This window comes from Talpa europaea (assembly GCF_964194135.1).
Source record: "Talpa europaea genome assembly, chromosome: X".
NCBI lineage: Eukaryota > Metazoa > Chordata > Mammalia > Eulipotyphla > Talpidae > Talpa > Talpa europaea.
Genome location: NC_140081.1, coordinates 18,947,452 through 18,968,260, shown reverse-complemented (window position 1 = coordinate 18,968,260; position 20,809 = coordinate 18,947,452). Strand labels below are relative to the sequence as shown.

Sequence of the window (20,809 nt, the reverse complement as noted above, 5' to 3'; positions counted from 1 at the left end):
TTATATCAGAGTTGTGTAGTAAGACAGGAAAACCTGCAGCTCCACTTCCAGAGGGGTTGATTATTTTGGAGGTAAGCATGTGAAACCCTATGCCCAGGAGCATTAGTAACAATAGACCCACACAGTGAATGAATGGACTTACTAGCTACTCAGCTGGCTTAAAGTTTCTGTCTTAGCACAAATAACAGACTGGCTGACTAGCCAGAAATTTGATCTTTCAGGGACATATGAGAAATGCAGTAGTCATAAAGGGCTTGGATAGATTCTTTTTTATATAGGCTGCAACATGACTTAAAAACTGTCTCAGCTTTGAAAACATTCCCTAACACAAATACAGATCCATTGGCAAAAGTTGGAAATCTCATGGACACAAGGGTTTGAGAGCATGTACTGACCAATCGTTGCCTGATAACAACGAGGCTATGCTTACCCCTAAGAAGCTAGGAATACATATGTATGTGTGTGTGTGTGTGTACATGTATGTATTTAATCTTCCAAAGCTTTGAACCCAAAGACTGCCCCTCTGTCCCTCCCCCATCCAATTGCACTTGACCCTAGATTGCAATAAGAAAAAAAAAAAAAAAAAACCTAGGTATCCAAATGTAGAAAAACTGTCTGACCGGGCCTCCCCTGGTGGCTCAGGCTGTCCACAGCCTCTGAAGTGCTGATTCAATCCCGGCCGGCCGGCCGGCGAGGGTCCCACATGGCGCAGCCGACCTCTCCTGTCTCACCTGCTGCTCCCTCAGCAGTGTATTTCATCAGTCTGCCTGTTCTGTTCCCCACTCTGTCTCTGGTGAATCCTCTCACCCTCCCATGCATCTGGCCTATACCCTGGTTCTTGTATAGATGCGTGAATAAATCTTTAAAAAAAAAAAAAAACTGTCTGACCACTGACTCTATTTCCTTTTCGGAAATAGAATTTGATAGCCGTTTGCTTTTGGGTACAACATATCTATAAAAGTTCTTCTTTAAAAGCTCAAAGATAAAGGAATACTCTCTTCTGACATTTTTAATTTTTTCTTCATACACATACCATGATTTGCATTAATAGTCTTCTTTGTATGATTGTTGTACTCATGTCTGAGATGCTCATCATATATACAGCTGCATATGGATAAGGGCTTGGTCTATTTGTTTACCTCTGAATATCGACCACTTACACAGTGCCCAGCACTTAGTAGATGCCTAATATTTGCTGGAGTTGTAGCTACACATCAATGTTTATCACGCCTTAAAGGATACTTGTCTACATCTCCTTCTAGCCAGTCAATTGTTGGACACTATTCTATCATGTTGGACACTCAGTGCATGCTACGTTGTGGACACTCAAATAATTGTTTCTAAAAAAGAAATTAGGGCCTCAGTGTGGTGCAAGGTGGTAAGTTTCAGCACTATGAAGCTATCTGCAACCACTGCAACCCGAGTTCAATCCTCAGCCAGGGAGCTACCCACATGGTGCTGCAGACCTCTCCTTCCTTGCCTGTTCCTCCCCTCAGCAGTGTATTTCAGCCAGTCTGCCTGTTCTGTTTCCCACTCTGTCCCTGGTGAATCCTCTCACAACACACACCTCTAGCCTGTACCCCAGCTCTTGTATGCAGAAATGAATAAATCTTTAAAAAAAAGAAAATTAAATTAATAACAGGCCATCTTGCCTCAGTACATTGCAACATCAATGTGAGCAGTATATACAGCTATTGACGGTGCCCTACTTAGCCTAGCATGTCACTCAGAGTAACAGTAGATATTTAGGCAGTTCATTAGCTCTATAAGTTGGCCCTCGTGCTTGGCCTACATTACTCACCTTCCTTTGTCTCTTAAGGATTCACTGGCAAATTTCTGGACTCCAACCACAATGTTTGGCAGAGTGTTCTTCATACCTAATGGATTGTTTTAATTTTTCAATTTTATATTGGATTATTTGTGTAAGGTCTTTATGATGGTGAACTCTTGACACACATGATGAGTTATCAATATTTATGACCAGTGACAAGGAGATACTGCCTTTCTCCAGAAAAGTCTCCTCATTTATCCTATCTAGTCTTTAAACTTTGGTTATGCAGGTCTTCTACAGTAATGGTTGTCAAACTTTTTGGTCTCAGAACTCCTATAAACTTAAAAAGTATTCAAGTCCCCCAGAATATTTTATTTATGTGGGTTACAAATTCTCACATTAAAACTAAGAAGCATTTAAATGTTTATTAATTCATTTTAAAAATGCAAGTATAAATCTACTCAGTGTTAATATTAATAACAAATATTTTGGGAAAAATATCTTGTGCACAGCAAAAGGTCTACACAAACGTCTAGTGAGAACAGCGAGATTGTTTGACGATCTCTTTAATGGTTAACTTAACAGAAGATAGCTGATTGTTATTCTTCATTCATTGCGTTGCCACATTACACATGACATAGCCTCTGTAAAACTCATAAGGGAATAAGAGAGTAAAGGCAACTAACAGTATTGTTATGAAAATAGTTTTGACCTCACAGGCCTCCAGAAAGTATCTCAAGGACCCCCAGGGATCCCCAGACCTCACTTCAGGAACTGCTGCTTGAGAGGATGTAACTATTCCTGTACCTCCTGAGGCTATATTCCTTTAAAGTATAGTAATCTGTGTTTCTGAAGAACTTACCTGGAGTTATGGCAAATTTTAAATAATTCAAATAGAGTTGTCCTTTGCCCTTTCTTTTCCAGGATGAAAATTGTGAGCAATGTATTTCCTCTCCCTGCCCCCTCCCCTCCCCCCCCTTGTCCTTGCCTATGTAATATATTTATATTCCACTGGAAGTGGACATAGTGTTTGACAGTAGATGACATTGGGTTGGGGATGGAAATTACAAGTACCCTGAGGAATTCAAAACAGGCAAAGTAAGAAAAACGACCACAGTGCCCACAAAAACAATGACTGGATATTCTTTAAAAGAGTATAAAATTATAAAAGAACAGATAAAGTTGGTTTTGGAGTAAGAAGAAAGAGAAAAACATAGAAATGAGTAAGATAAAAGCAAAGAAGAAAAGAAGACAAAGGATGGAGTCTTTTTTTTTTTTCTTTTACTGAATATCTTTCCATGTTTGATTCTAAGCTTCAATTGCCATAGCGTCTCATAGTGGGTAACTTTAGTAAATTTAAATACAACAAATACTTATAATTAGATGCAATGTCTAGTTTTCCATTAGTTGCCCCCATGTTGCATCCTGTGAAATAATAATTATGTAACGTGTTAGTAATGATTTCAAGAGTGAAGGGGAGTTTTAATGGCTGTCCACATTTTTGTGATCACTCTTTTAAATGAGTGAAAAAGATTACAGATTTTCTTATACCAAAATTCTAACTTTGGTTCCTGAGTACGTGTCTAAGAAAGAGATTTAGTAAATATCAGATGTCAGCAAACTTTGTGGAAGTGGCAGATAGTAAATGCTTTTTGCCTTGTGGACCATCCAGTTTCTGTAGTCACTCCGCTCTGCTATTGGGGTATCAAAATTGTCATCGACCATATGTAAATGAGTGGGTGTGGTGTGGTGTGTTCCAACAGAATTCATTTCACAAATCTGGTGTTCGGGATTTGACTCTATAGTTTGTAAACCCCTGGAATATAGCTTTCCCCAATTTTAAATTTACACAGAATTTGTCTTCCCTTAACATATGCTTTGTTTTTCATGGGAAACCTCCCAAGAATAATATGAACAATTTGTTACATAATTAATATGGTGTCATTCTGAGATTACAAATCTGAGAATTGAAAGAATACTATGTAGTAGGCACTTGAACAGTGTGTGATCACAATAAACAGAGTACTTCTCCTTAGGGTGCTTGCAACATATTGACAGACATAGAAAGTATAATCTGCAATAGAAAAATTATAAGGACCTATGAGATTATAGAACAAGGCCCATATCCTAGAATTGCTTGGAGGGGATGCTGATTAATTTAGGGAAACTTCATACAGGAAATGATGTCTAACTTGCGATTGAAGAGGAAACTAGAAGCTACCTAGATTAAAATTTAGGGTAGGGTATCCCAGACACGGGAAACAGAGTATGCTAGATCCTGACATGAATATGGTACTGGATTTTAAAGAAGAATAAGTTATTCAGCACATTGTAGAATGTAAAGAACGATGAAGAAATAGAAGTCAGTAGATACCAGATCATCAAAAGCTTTGTGGCTCATGTTAAAGGAGTAGTATTTTATGTCATGGGCAGTAGGAATTATTGAAGTCGTATAATCTACTAATCTAGAAAGAAGATGAGAGAGGACACAGTGAGAGAAGTATGGACAGAAGTAGAGACTTTAGAAAAATTATGGGGTCATATTTACTGATATCCTATGAGTAAGGGAGAGGGAAGAATAAGAATTAAGGATGGTCTCAGATTTCTGGCTGAGAGAGTACAAGCTGGCAGAACCACCCATGGAGGTTGATGGAGGAGCAGGTTTGAGAGAGAAGATAATGGTCTTTTCAGTGTCTGGGTAGGGGGAAACCTAGCTTTGATTGAAAACAGAAAGTCTGAGATTATTTGTTCTTCATTTCATCTTCCACCAGATGGTAATGGCTTTATTACAGACTTGGCTGATAAATTTGTCATCCTGCCTCTGATAGATGAGGGTCCAAAGCATCTTCAGTGTTTTCAGAAATCGATTTCAGCACCTGTAGAGAGAGCACATAATGGAAATAGGGAGAAAGTTCTGGGGTTTGGTTAGTCAATCAAACCTGATAAATAGGCTTAGAAAGCAAAGCTCTATCAAAAGATCCCCCAAAAGATTAATCTAGAATTTCTGTTCTAGAACTGCATTCAACAGGGAATACAAATTGCAAAACCTTGGGTTTCTATTAGGATCTCCCAAAATTTTACTTCTTCCTCTACTACCCCTCCTTCTCTTTCCATTCCAAACTTTATTTTAATCTTTTTTTGTTGTTGTTTCAGAACATTTTGACCATACTCTTACCTCAGGATTTTCGAACTTGTTTCCTCTGCTGAGAGTTTTTGCCCCCAATGTTTACATATCTTGCTCCATCACCTTAATTGCTTCATTTAAGCTGCTATAAAATGGAAGCCCCAATTTTCAGTGGCTTAACACAATAGGAAATTCTTCGTCATGCAAAATTCAAAAGCATACTTCTGGTTTGCAAGCAGCGACCCTCCAAATTATGAATCAGGAACCCAGGCAGCATTGATTTTTGTAGCTCTGACATCTGTAACACATGGCTTTCAAAATCACTGTGCTTTTGTACATACAAAGAGAAAGAAAAAGGTATATCACAGGTGAGAGACTGCATGGGTCAGGGCTATAAGCTAAGTCTAGAAAAGGTTGTGCTCACTTTCTCTTGGTTAGAATTCAGATATGTAGCTGCACCTAATGGCAGGGCAGGCTGGAAAATGAAGCCTAGCTTCATAGTTAAAACAATCAACATTTCTGATAAGCAGCTAGCCAGTGCCTGCCATGAGCACTTGACTCCCAAACCCCCTTCCCTCTGAGGCCTTCTCTGATCACCCTTTTTTAAAATTTTTTTAAAGATGTATTTATTTATGCATACAAAACTGGGGTACAGGCCAGAGGTCTGGAGGGTGAGAGGATTCGCCAGAGACAGAGTGGGGAACAGAACAGGCAGATTGACTGAAATACACTGCTGAGGGGAACAGCAGGCAAGACAGGAGAGGTTTGCTGCGCCATGTGGGTAGCTCCCTGGCCAGGGATCGAACTTGTGCTTCATAGGTTGCATCTTAACCCCTTGTGCCACCAGGGAGTCCCAATGATCACCCTTTTTTAACTGCAACTAGCCACAGCTCTACTCAATATTTCCTAGCTCTCTTCCTGTTTTTAACTCTTTATTTTCACTACCATTATTTGAATGCTTGCTATTAGTGAAGCTATAGGCTAGAAGTGGTGTTTCTGAAAGCAAATTTAATCCATGTAAGCACAATATGAAGTGTTTATTGTCCCAATTTTAAGCTGAGGAAAGAGGTTAAACAACTTGTCCAAATGCACACACTCAGCTAATAACTTACAGGACTGTTTTTTAGTCTGTTTTTTTTCTTTCAGAAACTCACTGCTAAGTTTCATGATTTCCCTTGCATTCTCTGCATCTACCCAGTTGCTAATTTTTCCTCAATATTAAAGCATAAATGGCTGAGAAACCTCAGGAGAACTTCATTTTAATAAGGCACAGGCTTTTTGCAAAAAATGAATAAATGTCTAATTGTCTGACTCAGGCACTCACTAGTTAGTTGATTTAAAAACAGTTATTTCTGACAATGTCCTAGAGAGCGTGTGACCTGTGATAGTTAGGACATGTGCCTAAATGTAAGTGACATTTTTTTTTTTCCATAAGAGATACCTTATATTTGAATCCGTCTAAATTTCTCAGATTGAAAGATAAATACCTGCTTTATGTTGTTCAAAACAGCAAAACTGGTGTGTGGGAAAGACATGTTGGCTTAATCTCAATTGATACTTATTTTGGTTGCTTATACTAGGCAATTGATGCTTATTTTGGTTGCTTATAGAAGAAAAAGGTACTTATAGAGATGGAAACTTGTTTAAGGAAAGTGGTGATCAACTTCGGTATGACATCACAATTTTAAGAGTGGATGCCATTGTAAACAAGCTCTAGAAAAAATATTTTAAAAAGCAGCTCAGTAAGTAGATACATTATGTAGCTCATGGACATATGGCACCGAAAAAAGAAAAACTGTCTTTATGTAACATAAAACTGTCTTACGTTATGTAAATGTGTGCTTGTGGCTTTGAATAAAATTTCCAGTAGAACATTACACATGGGCTTAGCAGCACTGCACCTCAGGCCACACAGGTAGAAGCCCAGGTCAACTTCCTAGAAAACTGAATTAGGTCACTCAAAAAGTGCATCCATCAAGATAACAATTCCAGTATGGAAGGTGCATGTGAAGAATGTTTACACGATTTTTGCACAAACTATGAATGGGAAAATGCAATCTTTCTAAATCATATATTCTGTAGTATATAATTTGAAATTAGTATGTACAGTCAAACAAAGGAACTAAACATGATACGTAGATTTTCTAAAGTTTCTGACTTAAAGGAAACTTCTCGTTTGGACAATGGGATAATCACTTTATGTTTAGATATATGTGGTTTACAAGCACCTCGGGCTTCAGTTTCTTTATTGTGAATATTAGTAAAGCAATGGAAAGGATGTATAGAGTATTTAAACAGATTCTAATGTGAAAATATCTAGCACTTGGACTGATACACTTGGTAGAGCCTCCCCTCTAAAATCATGCCATTTGATTTGGCAGCCTTTTCCTCTTACCATTCAAGCAGCCCCACAGAAAATGTTCATTAAGAGTTAATGTTAAATTCATTGAACTTAGCAACACATCAGTAACTCTTCCTTTCTGATTATGCAAATCTCTCCTTATCATAATATGTGCTTCCTTCAATTGCATTAAGAGCATTTATAATGTAAATGGCAACAGAGCCAATATTTCTAACAAAAGCCATTCTTTTTTAAAAAAAATAGCTAAATGTATTGAAATGCCTCTAAAAGTAAAATATTTAGCACTTAATTGCAGATGGGTAATGTTAAATATCCCATTCATTATTATTACTACCACATGCCTGAATAAATTCTACCATAAGCATTAAGCGAGTAGGTAAACAAAGAAATAACACTTCATGTGATGAATGCCAATATAAAGCACGTTTAAACTGTTCTGTCAAGAGACAAGCCTGGAAATGCTAACTGCGTTCCCTCGCTTTTCTGCAATCATCTGAATACATAAATTCAAATTGCAGCTTTTAAAACTTCAAATTGAGGCTTTTGAAATTTCAGAAAACACATGGGCTTGAAAAAGCAGATTATAACAAGGTCCCAATGGGATTTCGCACCGTCTTTTTTATATTTCAAAGTATAAAACACAAACCGAGACAAGAAATGACTACCAAATGTTTTCATATTTAAAAAGATGCTGTACTTTTTAAAAAATTAAATCATCAGAGAAAAGTTTTCCGCAAACGTTGTGTAAAAAGAATGATTATGGCCAATAGCTTGGCCAAAGCTTGTACTTTTAAGTGATGACTTGTTCTATCTGGGAATTCTTTAGCGTTTTCTAAATTAGTGTACAGTTAATATCCATAAAATCAAATGCAAGTCACTGTCTTTCAAACCGATGCTGAAGGTTAATTAGAAAGTGTACTTAATTATTTATAGTGCACGGATGGGCCCCAGATAGTCTCAATATCCAAATGTACTATAAACAGAAAATGTAGCAGATTCATACTGGAAAGACAGTCATTTTTTTCACAAATTAATTTATTGGTTTAATGGAATCTTTATCAAAGTCCCCAATGAGATCTTGTTTTTAATTTGACCAAATGATACTTGTATTACATAAATTAGAATAGCTAAGGTAGCAGAGGTGGTAGTTAACCAACCAGAAATTAAATATAGTTTAAGCCTGCGATGGTTGAAGTAGTACATTGCTGTCAGAAATCTATAGGTTACTAAATAGAACCTTATGTATAAACTTCAATATTCTTTTTGACTTTTTTTCTTATCAGGCTACCTGATGCTTGTTTGATAATTTGCCAGCCTGGACTACAGAAAGGAACAGGATTATTTCCTTCGGTTCCCCACACCAGAAAGAGAGAGAAAAATATATCAAAATAATTTGGATAAACAAAATATAATGAAGAAATCACCTCAAATTAATAAAAAATATATTGTACTAGGGAATAGATCAGTTTCTGAAAAATCCTTCAAGCTCAGAAACTTCATATAAATTTAAGATGGATTAAGCATTTCTCATTTTTTTTAATTAAAGTTTCAGATCTTGAATGAAGTAAAGGTGGATGTCTAACAGTTATAAAATGGAGATAATTTTCATAATAATGTCAATGAAAAATAGCAAAGGAAGAATTAACATTTTATTTGAAAATGAGGGAGACACCCTTGCAGGGAGAGTTTACATGTAAATGTATTTTTTGTTGTTTTTGGAAAGGAAAGGGTAAAACTATCTCTGCTTGCTGATGAAAAGGTCATGTATATAGGAAGGCCCAAAGAATGCACCAAAAAATTACTAGAACCAACAAACAAATTCAGAAAGACACACGATCATTACACAAAAATCAATTGTATCTCCATACATTTGCAATACCCAATCAAAAAATAAAATTAAGAAAACAACTCCATTTACAATAATATGAGGAAGAGTAAACTACTTAGGAATGAAATCAACAAAAGAAGGGCAAAGCCTATACTCTGAAAACTCTAATGTACTGTTGAAAGAAATTACAGAATATCTAAATAATTAGAAAGACACCCTATGATCACATGTTAGAAGAATTGACCATGCCAAGATGGAAATAATTCCCAAACTGATCTGTAGATTTAATGTAATACCTGTTAGAAACAGCTGATTTTTGCTTGTACAAAGTAAAGATAATTTTAAGCCACTTTTCAAAGTTATTTTTCAATAATATGTTCTTATGGTAATGTGAAAAATAGATCTTAAAAACAAATAAAACACTGAGGAAAAATAGGCAACAGACTCAGTGGACAATGACAGAAACAGAAATGACAAATATACACACACACAAAATTTTTCAGCTTCCCTACTAGTATAAAAAAAATGTAAAAAGATCCATGACAAACTCTTTTCCTTCTATCAAGTCTATCAATCGTAATGCTTATAGTGGTGAAAATGTATTGAGACAATATTTTGTAACTGTTGGTGGCATTGCACGAGTGTTCTTACAACCAGTATTACAAAGAAATTTATCAATGTGCACATGAGCCAAAATGCATAAGTAAATGTGTTTGTCATTGGGTTATTTATTATAATGAAAAATTAGAACCAAACTAAGTGACTAATAACAGAAGAGTGGTAAAATATGGTGTACTCATATAGGGCTTATTATTCAGATCTTAAAAATCAGTTTTTCAAAGAGAAATTAATGACTTTAGAAAATATAGCAGAATGTTAAATTAAGAAAACAAGATACAAAATATTTATAGAGTTGATTCCAAAAAGTGTATAAATCTCAATTACAATGAATGGCAGATATTCCCTCTTTTTCTTGGCTGGACATACCCTTAATGTTTTTAAAAGTAAGATTGATTTATAACATAACTTTCAGGTATACAGCATTATAGTGCTACATTATATATGCTACATTATGATCACCACAGGGAAAAAAAAATCTATTTTCCATCTACAACATTCAGTTGACCCCTTCATCCTTTTTACCTACCCTCCAGCCCCATTTCACTTCTGGTAACCATATATTTATTTGTTCTGTTTCTAAGAGTTTTCTTTTGTTTGTTTGCTTGGTTGGTTTATCTTACATGTATGAATGAAATGATCAAGTATTTGTCTTCCTCTCCCTGTCTTATTTGATTTAGCATAGTTGCAAATAGCAAGGTTTCCCCTGTTTTATTTTAATAGCTGAGTAGTTTTCCATCTTTACCCATTCATTTATTGATGCTCCTTCAGGTCATTTCCATATCTTGGCTATTGTAAATATTTTTACTGGAAATTCTTGAATTTCATATTCTTCAGATAAATACCCAGAATAGAAAATCTTAATCATATGGTAGTTCTGTTCTTAATTTCTGGAGAGCTCTCCATACTGTTTCTTACAGTATCTGCACCAGTTCACATTCCCATCAACAGTTCATGAGAATTCCCCTTTTTTTTTTAATGAAAACAAGTCTATTAAGTTACTGTTAATATCAGAAAAATGAAGTTCTTATAATTCTTTTTATAGCAAACATATATCACTGTTTGTCATCTTAAATTATTGACAGTCCTTTTATCATAAAATATATGGTTTTATTTTATTTTTTTAAATAATAAATTTTATTTTTATATTCCCCATACAATTGCAGCCCCCCCCCCATTCTGACCCCAGTCCCTCCCCTCCCGCCCCCCTAAAAGTGTCTCTGGTTCATAGTTTTTTGTTGATTTTGATTTTCACTTTCTTATAGTTATTCATTTTCCTGGTCCCTTATTTAAGTTTTCTAGATTCCTGCTATGAGTGAGACCATCCGGTATTTTTCTTTTTCTTTCTGGCTTATTTCGCTGAGCATGATCCCTTCCAGTGCCATCCATGTTGCTGCAAATTGTGTGTGTTTATCTTTTTTGAATGCTGAGTAATATTCCATGGTATATATGTACCACATCTTCTTGATCCAGTCATCTATTTTTGGGCATTTGGGTTGTTTCCAAAGCTTAGCTATTGTAAACAGTGCTGCTATAAACATAGGGGTGCAGGTGCTCTTTGGAATGGATGTTTCTGTGTCCTTTGGGTAAATACCTAGGAGTGGAATTGCTGGATCATATGGAAGCTCTATGTTTAGTAGGTCCAGAAATCTCCACACAGCTCTCCACAGTGGTTGGACCAGTTTGCACTCCCACCAACAGTGCAGAAGAGTTCCTTTTTCTCCACACCCTCGCCAACATTTGTTGTTGCTAGTTTTTTTAATATGTGCCATTCTCACTGGTGTAAGATGGTATCTCATGGTAGTTTTGATTTGCATTTCCCTGATGACAAGTGATGTTGAACATTTTTTCATATGCCTGTTGGCCATTTGCATTTCCTCTTCAGAGCAGTTTCTTTTTAGCTCTTCTGCCCATTTTTTGACTGTATTATTTTATTTGTTGTTGTTGAGTCTCATCAGCTCTTTGCAGATTTTTGTGATCAGTCCTTTATCATTAGTGTTGGGTGCAAAAATGTTCTCCCAGTTGGTGGGGTTTCTCTTTGTTTTTGTTATTGTCTCTTTTTAAACATCTCTCAAATTTAATTTATAATCCCTATTACTTCCCTGCATATACGTAACTAAAGAATGTAGTAAAATTAGCAAATGTTAAATTATATTGATAATTTATCAGTCTTAGTTTGTGGTTTTTAGAAAGAGCACACACACCTTATATATGTGGGTTTCTTGATTTACATTGTAACAAAATACATGCTTGGTGAACATTTTTTTCATATCAACAAGAGAACAGCTAAAGATTAGTTTCAATACTGACATTTAACTATCCTACAAGCAATTAACATTACATTATAATATGCCATCAAGGCAACATTTTTTATACTGAAAAAATCAAAATAAAATCCATTATTTGTAAACTTTTATACCAAATGTAACTCTTCAAGTGGAAGTAAAAATAAAATTTGTCTATTCACTGTTCAATACACTTAGGATTTTGACTTTTGTTGTACTGAGAAAAAAGCCCTTTTGTGTTGGGAAGATAACATTTCAAAAAATGATTAGTAAAAAAATACTACTTTCAATGCCAGCAGATTCTGAGGATGAACATTCTGAGTATGAAATTACAGAAAGCCACAGGTGATTTGTGAAAGTGTTTCTTAAATCTTTCCTTGTGATTGGAAATAATTTTGAAATGAAGTAAACTGAGGAGGTTGTCATAGCTGCTTTCATAAATGATGCTAAGGGCATTATTATCCCTCTCTCCCCCCAAAGTAATAAAAGTAAAAATATATTTATAATGTGCAAGAAAAATATGGATTGAACATAAAATGGTTCACATTTCGATCTATAGTCTAGAACTCAATAACTTGATCAGACTAGTGAATGGAATGGTCACACCCTTAATTATTAGCCAATATAAGTGTGCCCCAACATTATTGATACCACAGAGTATGATGATGTGTGAAAAAAGACAAACATTAGTTCCTCTGAAGGGAAAAGTGATACAGGGGCGTCAGAGGCCGAGCAGGAAGTTAGGGGAATAATGCAACAAAAGTGAATGAGTTACAGAAATTTAAATAATTTTGAAGGAATAATTTCTTAGTAAAATCAGACATTTAAATGATAAGGACATAGTTAACTTTGTCAAGTTCATGTATTGTTATTGAATGACCATTGTTTCACATTGTTGCTATCGTTTTGACAGTATAGTATTTCCCCTCAGGTATCTTATTCAATTCTCTCCACGCCTTAAGACCCAGGGAGATCATTATCTTTTCTGGGACACGCATGTGCCCTTCCCCAGAAATCTATTATCCTTCCACAACACCCCATCAGTCATTGGTTTGCATCCTGGCTTCCTCTTCTAGACCGTGAGACCCTCAAGCAAGGCATGGAACATATCCATCTTTAATCTTAATGCTCAGTGGAGTGCCTAGAATTTAATAATCCCTCAAATGTTTGTTAACTTGAAGCAACAACAACAACAAAATATTAGCTAACCATCCCCAAAATGTTGACAACCCAAATGTCTACCAATAGAGAGATATTTATATATTTAGACAATTGGATGTTATACAACCAAAAGAATACAGAAATTAAACCATACACAACATGTATGTTGATTGAATGGGACAATACACAGAGAAGTATATACCATTTGATTCCATGTACATCACGTTCGACACAGGCAAAAGAATTAAAGTTGATATGATTCTGGTTACACTTGGGGTAGTGACTGCCAAGGGCAAGAGGGAGCCTCTTGAGGTTCTAATAACACTTTATTTTTTTCTGGTTATATGGAACATCCAATTTTCAAACCATACTGAGCAGTACAGTTACAAGTGCAATTTCCTATTTGTATATTATATTTTAATAAAGGCTTACACATAAGAGATACATAGCTCCCAAAATACAACAAAACCAATATTGTAAATTCTTTTAAATGAAACCATTTCGTTCAGCCGCAAGTGTTATGATTCAGTATGTAACAATAACTTTATGGCTAATTGAATCACATACAGTATATGCCTTTTTATAATTAAAACCTTCCACTAGTAAGACATATGTTCAATTTTTAAATCAATTTTACTCTTTCCTAAAAAAGGATGTATGTCATCATTTGAAAAAAATTATAATAATTTGATGTTTTCATTTCAATACCCTTGTTTTTACTTTTACCCTATGAGTATTCATAAAGGTGTATTTTAATTAAGCATTTTAAAACATGCAGCTTAATATGCTCACTCTAGTGCATGGTTCCCAACCAGGGGCAATTGTACCCCACCCCCAGGAGATATTTGGTTATTCCTCAAGACATTTATGGTTGACATAACTGGAAGGGATGTGCTGGCATCTAGTAGGTAGAGCCAGAGATAAACTCCTACTATGCACAGGGCAGCCCCTCACAACAAAGTATTATCCAACTTTAAATGTCAGTAGAACTGACTTTGAGAAACCCTGTTCTAGTTTATTAACTTAATGTTACTGAGATTTTAAAATTAGACATCTTTTTCTTGGCCAATTTTAATCTCTTATATGTCAGAGCTTTTTGAAATACTGAAATTGCTTTGCTCAAAGTAAATGAAATTTTTTTCTTTGGAAAAAAATGTGTATTGTTAACATCTTTTAAATTATCTTCTTTAAAGTATGTGCCATGTTTTTTTTTTGTTTCTTAGGTTATTTTTAAGAAAGTTTGGGAAATATGTTACTTATACCAATTTCATTCTTTTTCTAGGCTAGACGAGCAGAAGAATATCTTGTCAGAATTTCAAAGAGATTTAAATGAATTTGTTCTGTGGTTGGAAGAAGCGGATAACATCAGTAGTATTCCACTCGAACCTGGAAATGAGCAGCAGCTAAAAGATAAACTTGAACAAGTCAAGGTAATTTTATTTTCTAAAACCCCTCAGGGGTGTCTGCAAGTACAAAGAATATCTGAATCTATTTTAATATATTTTATCATTGATTTCTTGTCCATTAGGTTATTGATAGTTCCTTACAAGTTTTTTCTCACTTTATTTTACTTAAACCTGTTTCCAAACAAGTGTGTATAAATATATATGTGTATGTATGTGTGTATTTTAAATATATATATGAATGTTTTTAAAACACACGTGTGGGGGCGTGTATAATGAATGCATGGTAGTATTTTTGAAATAAATTTGAAATTAATTTTAGAACTGAAATGGGAAAATTCCGCAGCTCCATATTATTTTGATAACTGAGGAGAATATAGAAATGAATCCCATCTCGAAATGCAAATCAAAACTACCATGAGATACCATCTTACACCAGTGAGAATGGCACATATTAAAAAAACTAGCAACAACAAATGTTGGCGAGGGTGTAGAGAAAAAGGAACTCTTCTGCACTGTTGGTGGGAGTGCAAACTGGTCCAACCACTGTGGAAAGCTGTGTGGAGATTTCTGGACCTACTAAACATAGAGCTTCCATATGATCCAGCAATTCCACTCCTAGGTATTTACCCAAAGGACACAGAAACATCCATTCCAAAGAGCACCTGCACCCCTATGTTTATAGCAGCACTGTTTACAATAGCTAAGCTTTGGAAACAACCCAAATGCCCAAAAATAGATGACTGGATCAAGAAGATGTGGTACATATATACCATGGAATATTACTCAGCATTCAAAAAAGATAAACACATGCAATTTGCTGCAACATGGATGGCGCTGGAAGGGATCATGCTCAGCGAAATAAGCCAGAAAGAAAAAGAAAAATACCGGATGGTCTCACTCATAGCAGGAATCTAGAAAACTTAAATAAGGGACCAGGAAAATGAATAACTATAAGAAAGTGAAAATCAAAATCAACAAAAAACTATGAACCAGAGACACTTTTAGGGGGGCGGGGGCGGGAGGGGAGGGATTGGGGTCAGAATGGGGGGCTGCAATTGTATGGGGAATATAACAATAAAATTTATAAAAAAAATAAAATAAAATAAAAAAGATAAACAGTTAAAGGACTAAAAAAAAAAAAAAAAAAGAAAAAGAAATGAATCCCATCTCTTAGGGAAGATCTAAATTGTCAAATCAACCCTACCACCTCAGCTTCTCTTTAGAGGATCTGTACTTGCCAGAAACAATGTTTTGTTTTGTTTTGCTTTGTTTTGTCTGGGAGTGGGGGACGTGGCTTTGTTTCACATTCTAAACTGGCTGAATAGACATCCAGCTTATTTAAGTGTTTTTTCCTGCCTTTCTACTGTGATGTCTGCTTATACCTCACTTGACTGACTTGCTCCTCGCATTGAGTATGTTGGCTTAACTTAGTTTTAGGAAAGATATTCTTTGGATCTGTTTTGTCTTAATTGTTGAAGGGAAGGTCAAAGGGAAGGGAAATTAACATTTAATCATCCCGTAGTATGCGTTAAGTATTAGATGTCTTTACATCTGCTGTTTATTTAATCTTCGTATCAAACTTTCAAAATGGTCCCTGTTATTCTCATTTCACAAGTTCACACAATCAAAGGAAAATGGGATTGCTGCTTTACCAATGATTCAGTGGGTTTGCACATGCAAATTAGACTCCAGGTCAGCCACTTATTTCAGTGAGACAAGGAATTTGTACCTAACCAGAGGATAAAGTATAAAAATAAAAATAATGCTTAATTCATTAAGCAAATATAGAGTACCTACTAAATGTCAGACCATGCACTAGGCCTTTAGGATTCAAGAATAAAGTGTGGATCCATAGTTTATGTATTTGAAGATGATTATGTAATAGAAAAATACACTCTATCCTTAGAAATTCATCTCTCCTAAATGTATTGAGTGTCACATATAGCAATATAATTGGTACCTCGTGTAATTGACATCTTTGGCAGCATTCACTTATAACTATGTGCTGATTTTCTTTTCTCCTTAAATAATCTATATCAGCACTGTCCAAAGGATTTTCTGTGATGATCAAAATGTTCTATATTATCCATTTCAGTAGTCACAAGCTGTCTGTAACTCTATATATTTTGAGAGTAGCTAGTATGACAGAAGAACTGAGGTTTTTTATTGACTTAATTAATTTAAATTTAAATAGCCTCACATAGCTGGTAGCACTGTATGGGCATTGCAGCTCAGATGTCATAAATACATTGAAGTTAGTAAAGCCATAGTGTTCTTATAGGCATGTATAATGCAACGCTGAATAAATAAAAGAAATTCAGGATGTAGAGGGGTCAAGAAAGGATTCTTGAATGAAACTGTCCTTGAACTTGATATTTAACCTCTCTGTCTCATTTCCCTTTTACATAAATGAACATGTGTGAAGATCAAGTGAATAATATATGTGAACATCTTGACACAGTGTCTAGTACCTGATAAGTTCTCAGTAGTAGTTATCTCTTAATATAGTAGTGCAGTTTTTGCTTAGTGGTATATACAGCAGAGGGGCTTAATATCTGAGAAGATGCTGAATTTATCTAGATTGGTCTATTTCTGAGACAGATGTGTTTTCAATCTCTTAACTCCAAGGTATTGTTTTATATGGTACCATATAACATTTTTCTCTTGGAAAAAAAAAATCTCTGAGGGATGATATAATCTGGTCCTTTCTAGGATAGACTAATCTACTAGGGAGACCGTGTTTCAGTCCATCAGCTATGTGCTCTGTAGAAAACTGTTGGTATTTGAACTACTAGTAGGCCTTCAGTCAAGTTCCTTCATTTTGATAGACAAATCAATACAGGTGAAGAGAAGGTAGTTGGAATTGTGCTGTAATTCATTTTAAACGGTGTTGCATTTGTCTGTTTCAGTTACTGGAGGAAGAGTTGCCCCTGCGCCAGGGAATTCTAAAACAATTAAATGAAACAGGAGGAACAGTGCTTGTAAGTGCTCCCATAAGCCCAGAAGAGCAAGATAAACTTGAAAATAAGCTCAAGCAGACAAATCTTCAGTGGATAAAGGTGAGGCATTAACCATCTTCCCTGTCACAAGTGTTAAAGGTTGCAAGTATCATGGGTGCTGTGTTGGTGTGACTGAGTGGGTTACTGGCATTTGGACTAGGACTTTGTTTCTTTGTAACTTGACCATAGACATGTATGATTTGGGTTGCATGGAACGTATGGTGAGGGTAAATGATGGCACATTAACAACCAAAAGCCAGTGCCACTATTACTTTGCGTGAAATAGTCTAAAGAAGTAGACTTGAAAAGAGATGAAGCAATTGATTCAGTATTTAGGTGTATATTGACAGCATTTAAGCAAAATGAAAGTGCTCTAGTTCAATAGTACTGTAAATCAAAATTACTTATCCTTACCTATAGTATAGACTTAATGAATAATTAACAAAAGCTAACCTTCTCCAGGTGTTGTATTTGCTTATGTACTTGTTTTTATTTACTAGTTAGTCTTTGTCTTTATCAGATACCCTTTAAATATAGTATTTAAAAATGTTTATCAAATCAATGCATACTTTTTAGAACCAAATGGTGCTTATGAATTTATAACAAAAAGCAACATCAATGGATCTATCACCAATTATCTACAGACAGTCTTTTTCCCACTGTCCTACTGTGGCAATTTTGTAAATCAAGTGAATATATATGAATCTGCTTCTGGACAGTCTATTCTTTTCCATGTGTCCTTCAACTACAGTCACCCTACCTCATGAAGAATCATTTTAAAACAGCTTTATGGAGCTATAATACATATACCATACAGTTCACCCATTTTAAAGTGAACAATGGTTTGGGCATATTTATTTAGTTAATTGTGGTAATATATAACTCAAAATTGTTCATTTAACAAGTTTTCAGGGTACACTTCAATGCCATTTATGACATTCACAATGGGCAACAATACCCATCATGTTCCGAAAAACTTTTTCATCACTCTAAACAGAATCTCTGTAACTATTAAACAGGTCACTCCACATTCTTACCCTCACAACCTGTTCACATGCAAAGTCACCTCTATTCCACTTTTGGGCCCTCTGAATTTGCCTATTCTACATAGTCCATATAAGTGGAATCCTACTGTATGTACACCTGAAGGTCTAGCTTCTATCACTTAGCATGTTTTCAAGGGGTCAAAAATAAGAGTTCATGAATGAAACTGCCCAAATTTCAATCACTGTTCTGTTGCTTGCTACTTTTGTGTCTTTTGATTCAGTGTTTAACCTTTCTGTCTCAGTTATTCAGGTTCATCCAGGTTGTAGCATGTATCAGAACTTCATTCTGTTTTATGCTAAATAATTCCATTCTGTGCACACACACACACTCACACACACACACTCACACACACACATGCACACATACACATAATTGTTTTATTAAAAAAGAAAGAATACAATTGGGACTTGGTCATGTCAACCCTCAAACTTTGTTCTTATTCAGAATTGCATTGGCTATTTTTGGTTCTTTGGTTTACCATATAAATATCAGAACCAGCTTGTCAGATCTTACTACCCCCTGCCAGGATATTGTTTTTTTTTTTTTTTCATTTTGTTGATCAGTTAACATCTTTACAATACCAATTCATTTAGTATGTGAATGCAATACATCCCTCATTTATTTAGGTCTTCTTTAATGCCTTTTTAGTAATATTTTTCGGTTTTCAGTCCAGCAGACCTGTACATGTTGTATTAGATTTAATGCCAGACAGTTGCTGTTTTGACCCTATTTTAAATGGGATTCGTTTTCAATTTTATTTTCTCGTTGCTGTTATTGAAAAATATAAAATATTTTTGTATATTTTATATATCCTATATATATATATATCCAATGTCCTTGCTAACTTCACTTCTTAATACTGAAAACTTGTGAGGTCTTTTTTTTTTTTAAAGATTTATTTATTTATACAAGCAGTGGGTACAGTCAGAAGCACAGGAGGGTGAGAGAATCAACCAGAGCCAGAGCGGGGAACAGAATAGGCAGAATGACCAAAGTACACTGCTGAGGGGAGCAGCGTGTGGCAGGAGAGGTCTGCACGCCATGTAGGACCCTCTCAGGAGGCCAGGGATCGAACTGGTGCCGCAGAGGCTGCAGGCAGCTTCGCAGCCCAGCGCTCAACCGCTGCGCCACCAGGGAGGCCCAACTTGTGAAGTCTTTTGGATTTTTTTATGTGCATTTTTTTATGTGCATATTTTTTTTACTGCATTGGATAGAGATAGTTTTTCTCTTTTTAGTCCTTGTGGTTCCAAGTTTTGACTTTTCTGCACAGATTAGCCTTTCCAAATCAATGCTAAATAGAAGTGATAATAGGCAGTTTTGGCACCTTCCCTATCTCAGGTTGGAAACTTTCAGTAATTTGTCATTAGATATGATGTTTATTATAGGACTTTTTGTAAGTTTTCTTAATTAGGTTAAGGAATTTGTCCTTTTTCCCAATTTATCAAATTTTTATTATGAAAAGATATTAAACATAATCAAATTGTTTCTCTGCACTTATAACAATGAGTATATACTTTTTCTTCTTCATAGGAATGTCTTATAATTATAGTGACTACTATAGTTTTTGGAGTATGAAAGCACTCAAGGATTCCTGAAATAAATCCTATTTGTTGTGATGGCTTGTGATTTTTACAGATTGATGGATTCAATTTTTATTTTATTTTATTTTTTGCATACAAGAACTGGGGTGTAGGCCAAAGGTGAAGGGTGTAAGAGGATTCACTAGAGATAGAGTGGGGAGCAGAACAGGCAGATCTACTGAAATACACTGCTGAGGGGAGCAGCAGGCTAAACAGGAAAGGCCTGTGCGCTATGTGGGTTATCTCCCTGGCCAGGGATCAAACTCATGCCACAGTGGCTGGTGATAGCTTGATAGCACTGAGACTTTTTTAACACGTGCACCACCAGGGAGGCCCAATTCATTTTTTTTTATTTTTTTTAAAGATTTATTTATTTATACACGAACTGGGGTACAGGCCAGATGTGCAGGAGGTTGAGCGGATTCACCAGAGACGGAGCGGGAAACAGAACAGGCAGATTGATGAAATACACTGCTGAGGGGAGCAAGCGGGTGAGACAGGAGAGGTATCCTGTGCCATGTGGGTTGCTCCCTGGCTGGCCGGGGATTGAACTCATGTTGCAGAGGCTGCAGATTACTTCATAGTTCAGTGCTTAACTGCTTGCGCCACCAGGGAGGCCCCCAATTCA

At 35.7% G+C, this 20,809-nt stretch overlaps 1 protein-coding gene across 1 annotated transcript in view; it reads left to right on the top strand.

Annotated features, from left to right (window-relative positions):
- The window catches only part of DMD (dystrophin), a gene marked incomplete at both ends in the record, with an annotated part of 1,915,324 nt that overhangs the window by 1,145,616 nt on the left and 748,899 nt on the right, over nucleotides 1-20,809 (top strand). Inside the window, 2 exon segments of the mRNA XM_084258879.1 lie at nucleotides 14,432-14,579; nucleotides 17,465-17,614. Coding sequence (XP_084115005.1) covers nucleotides 14,432-14,579; nucleotides 17,465-17,614 — 298 coding nt within the window.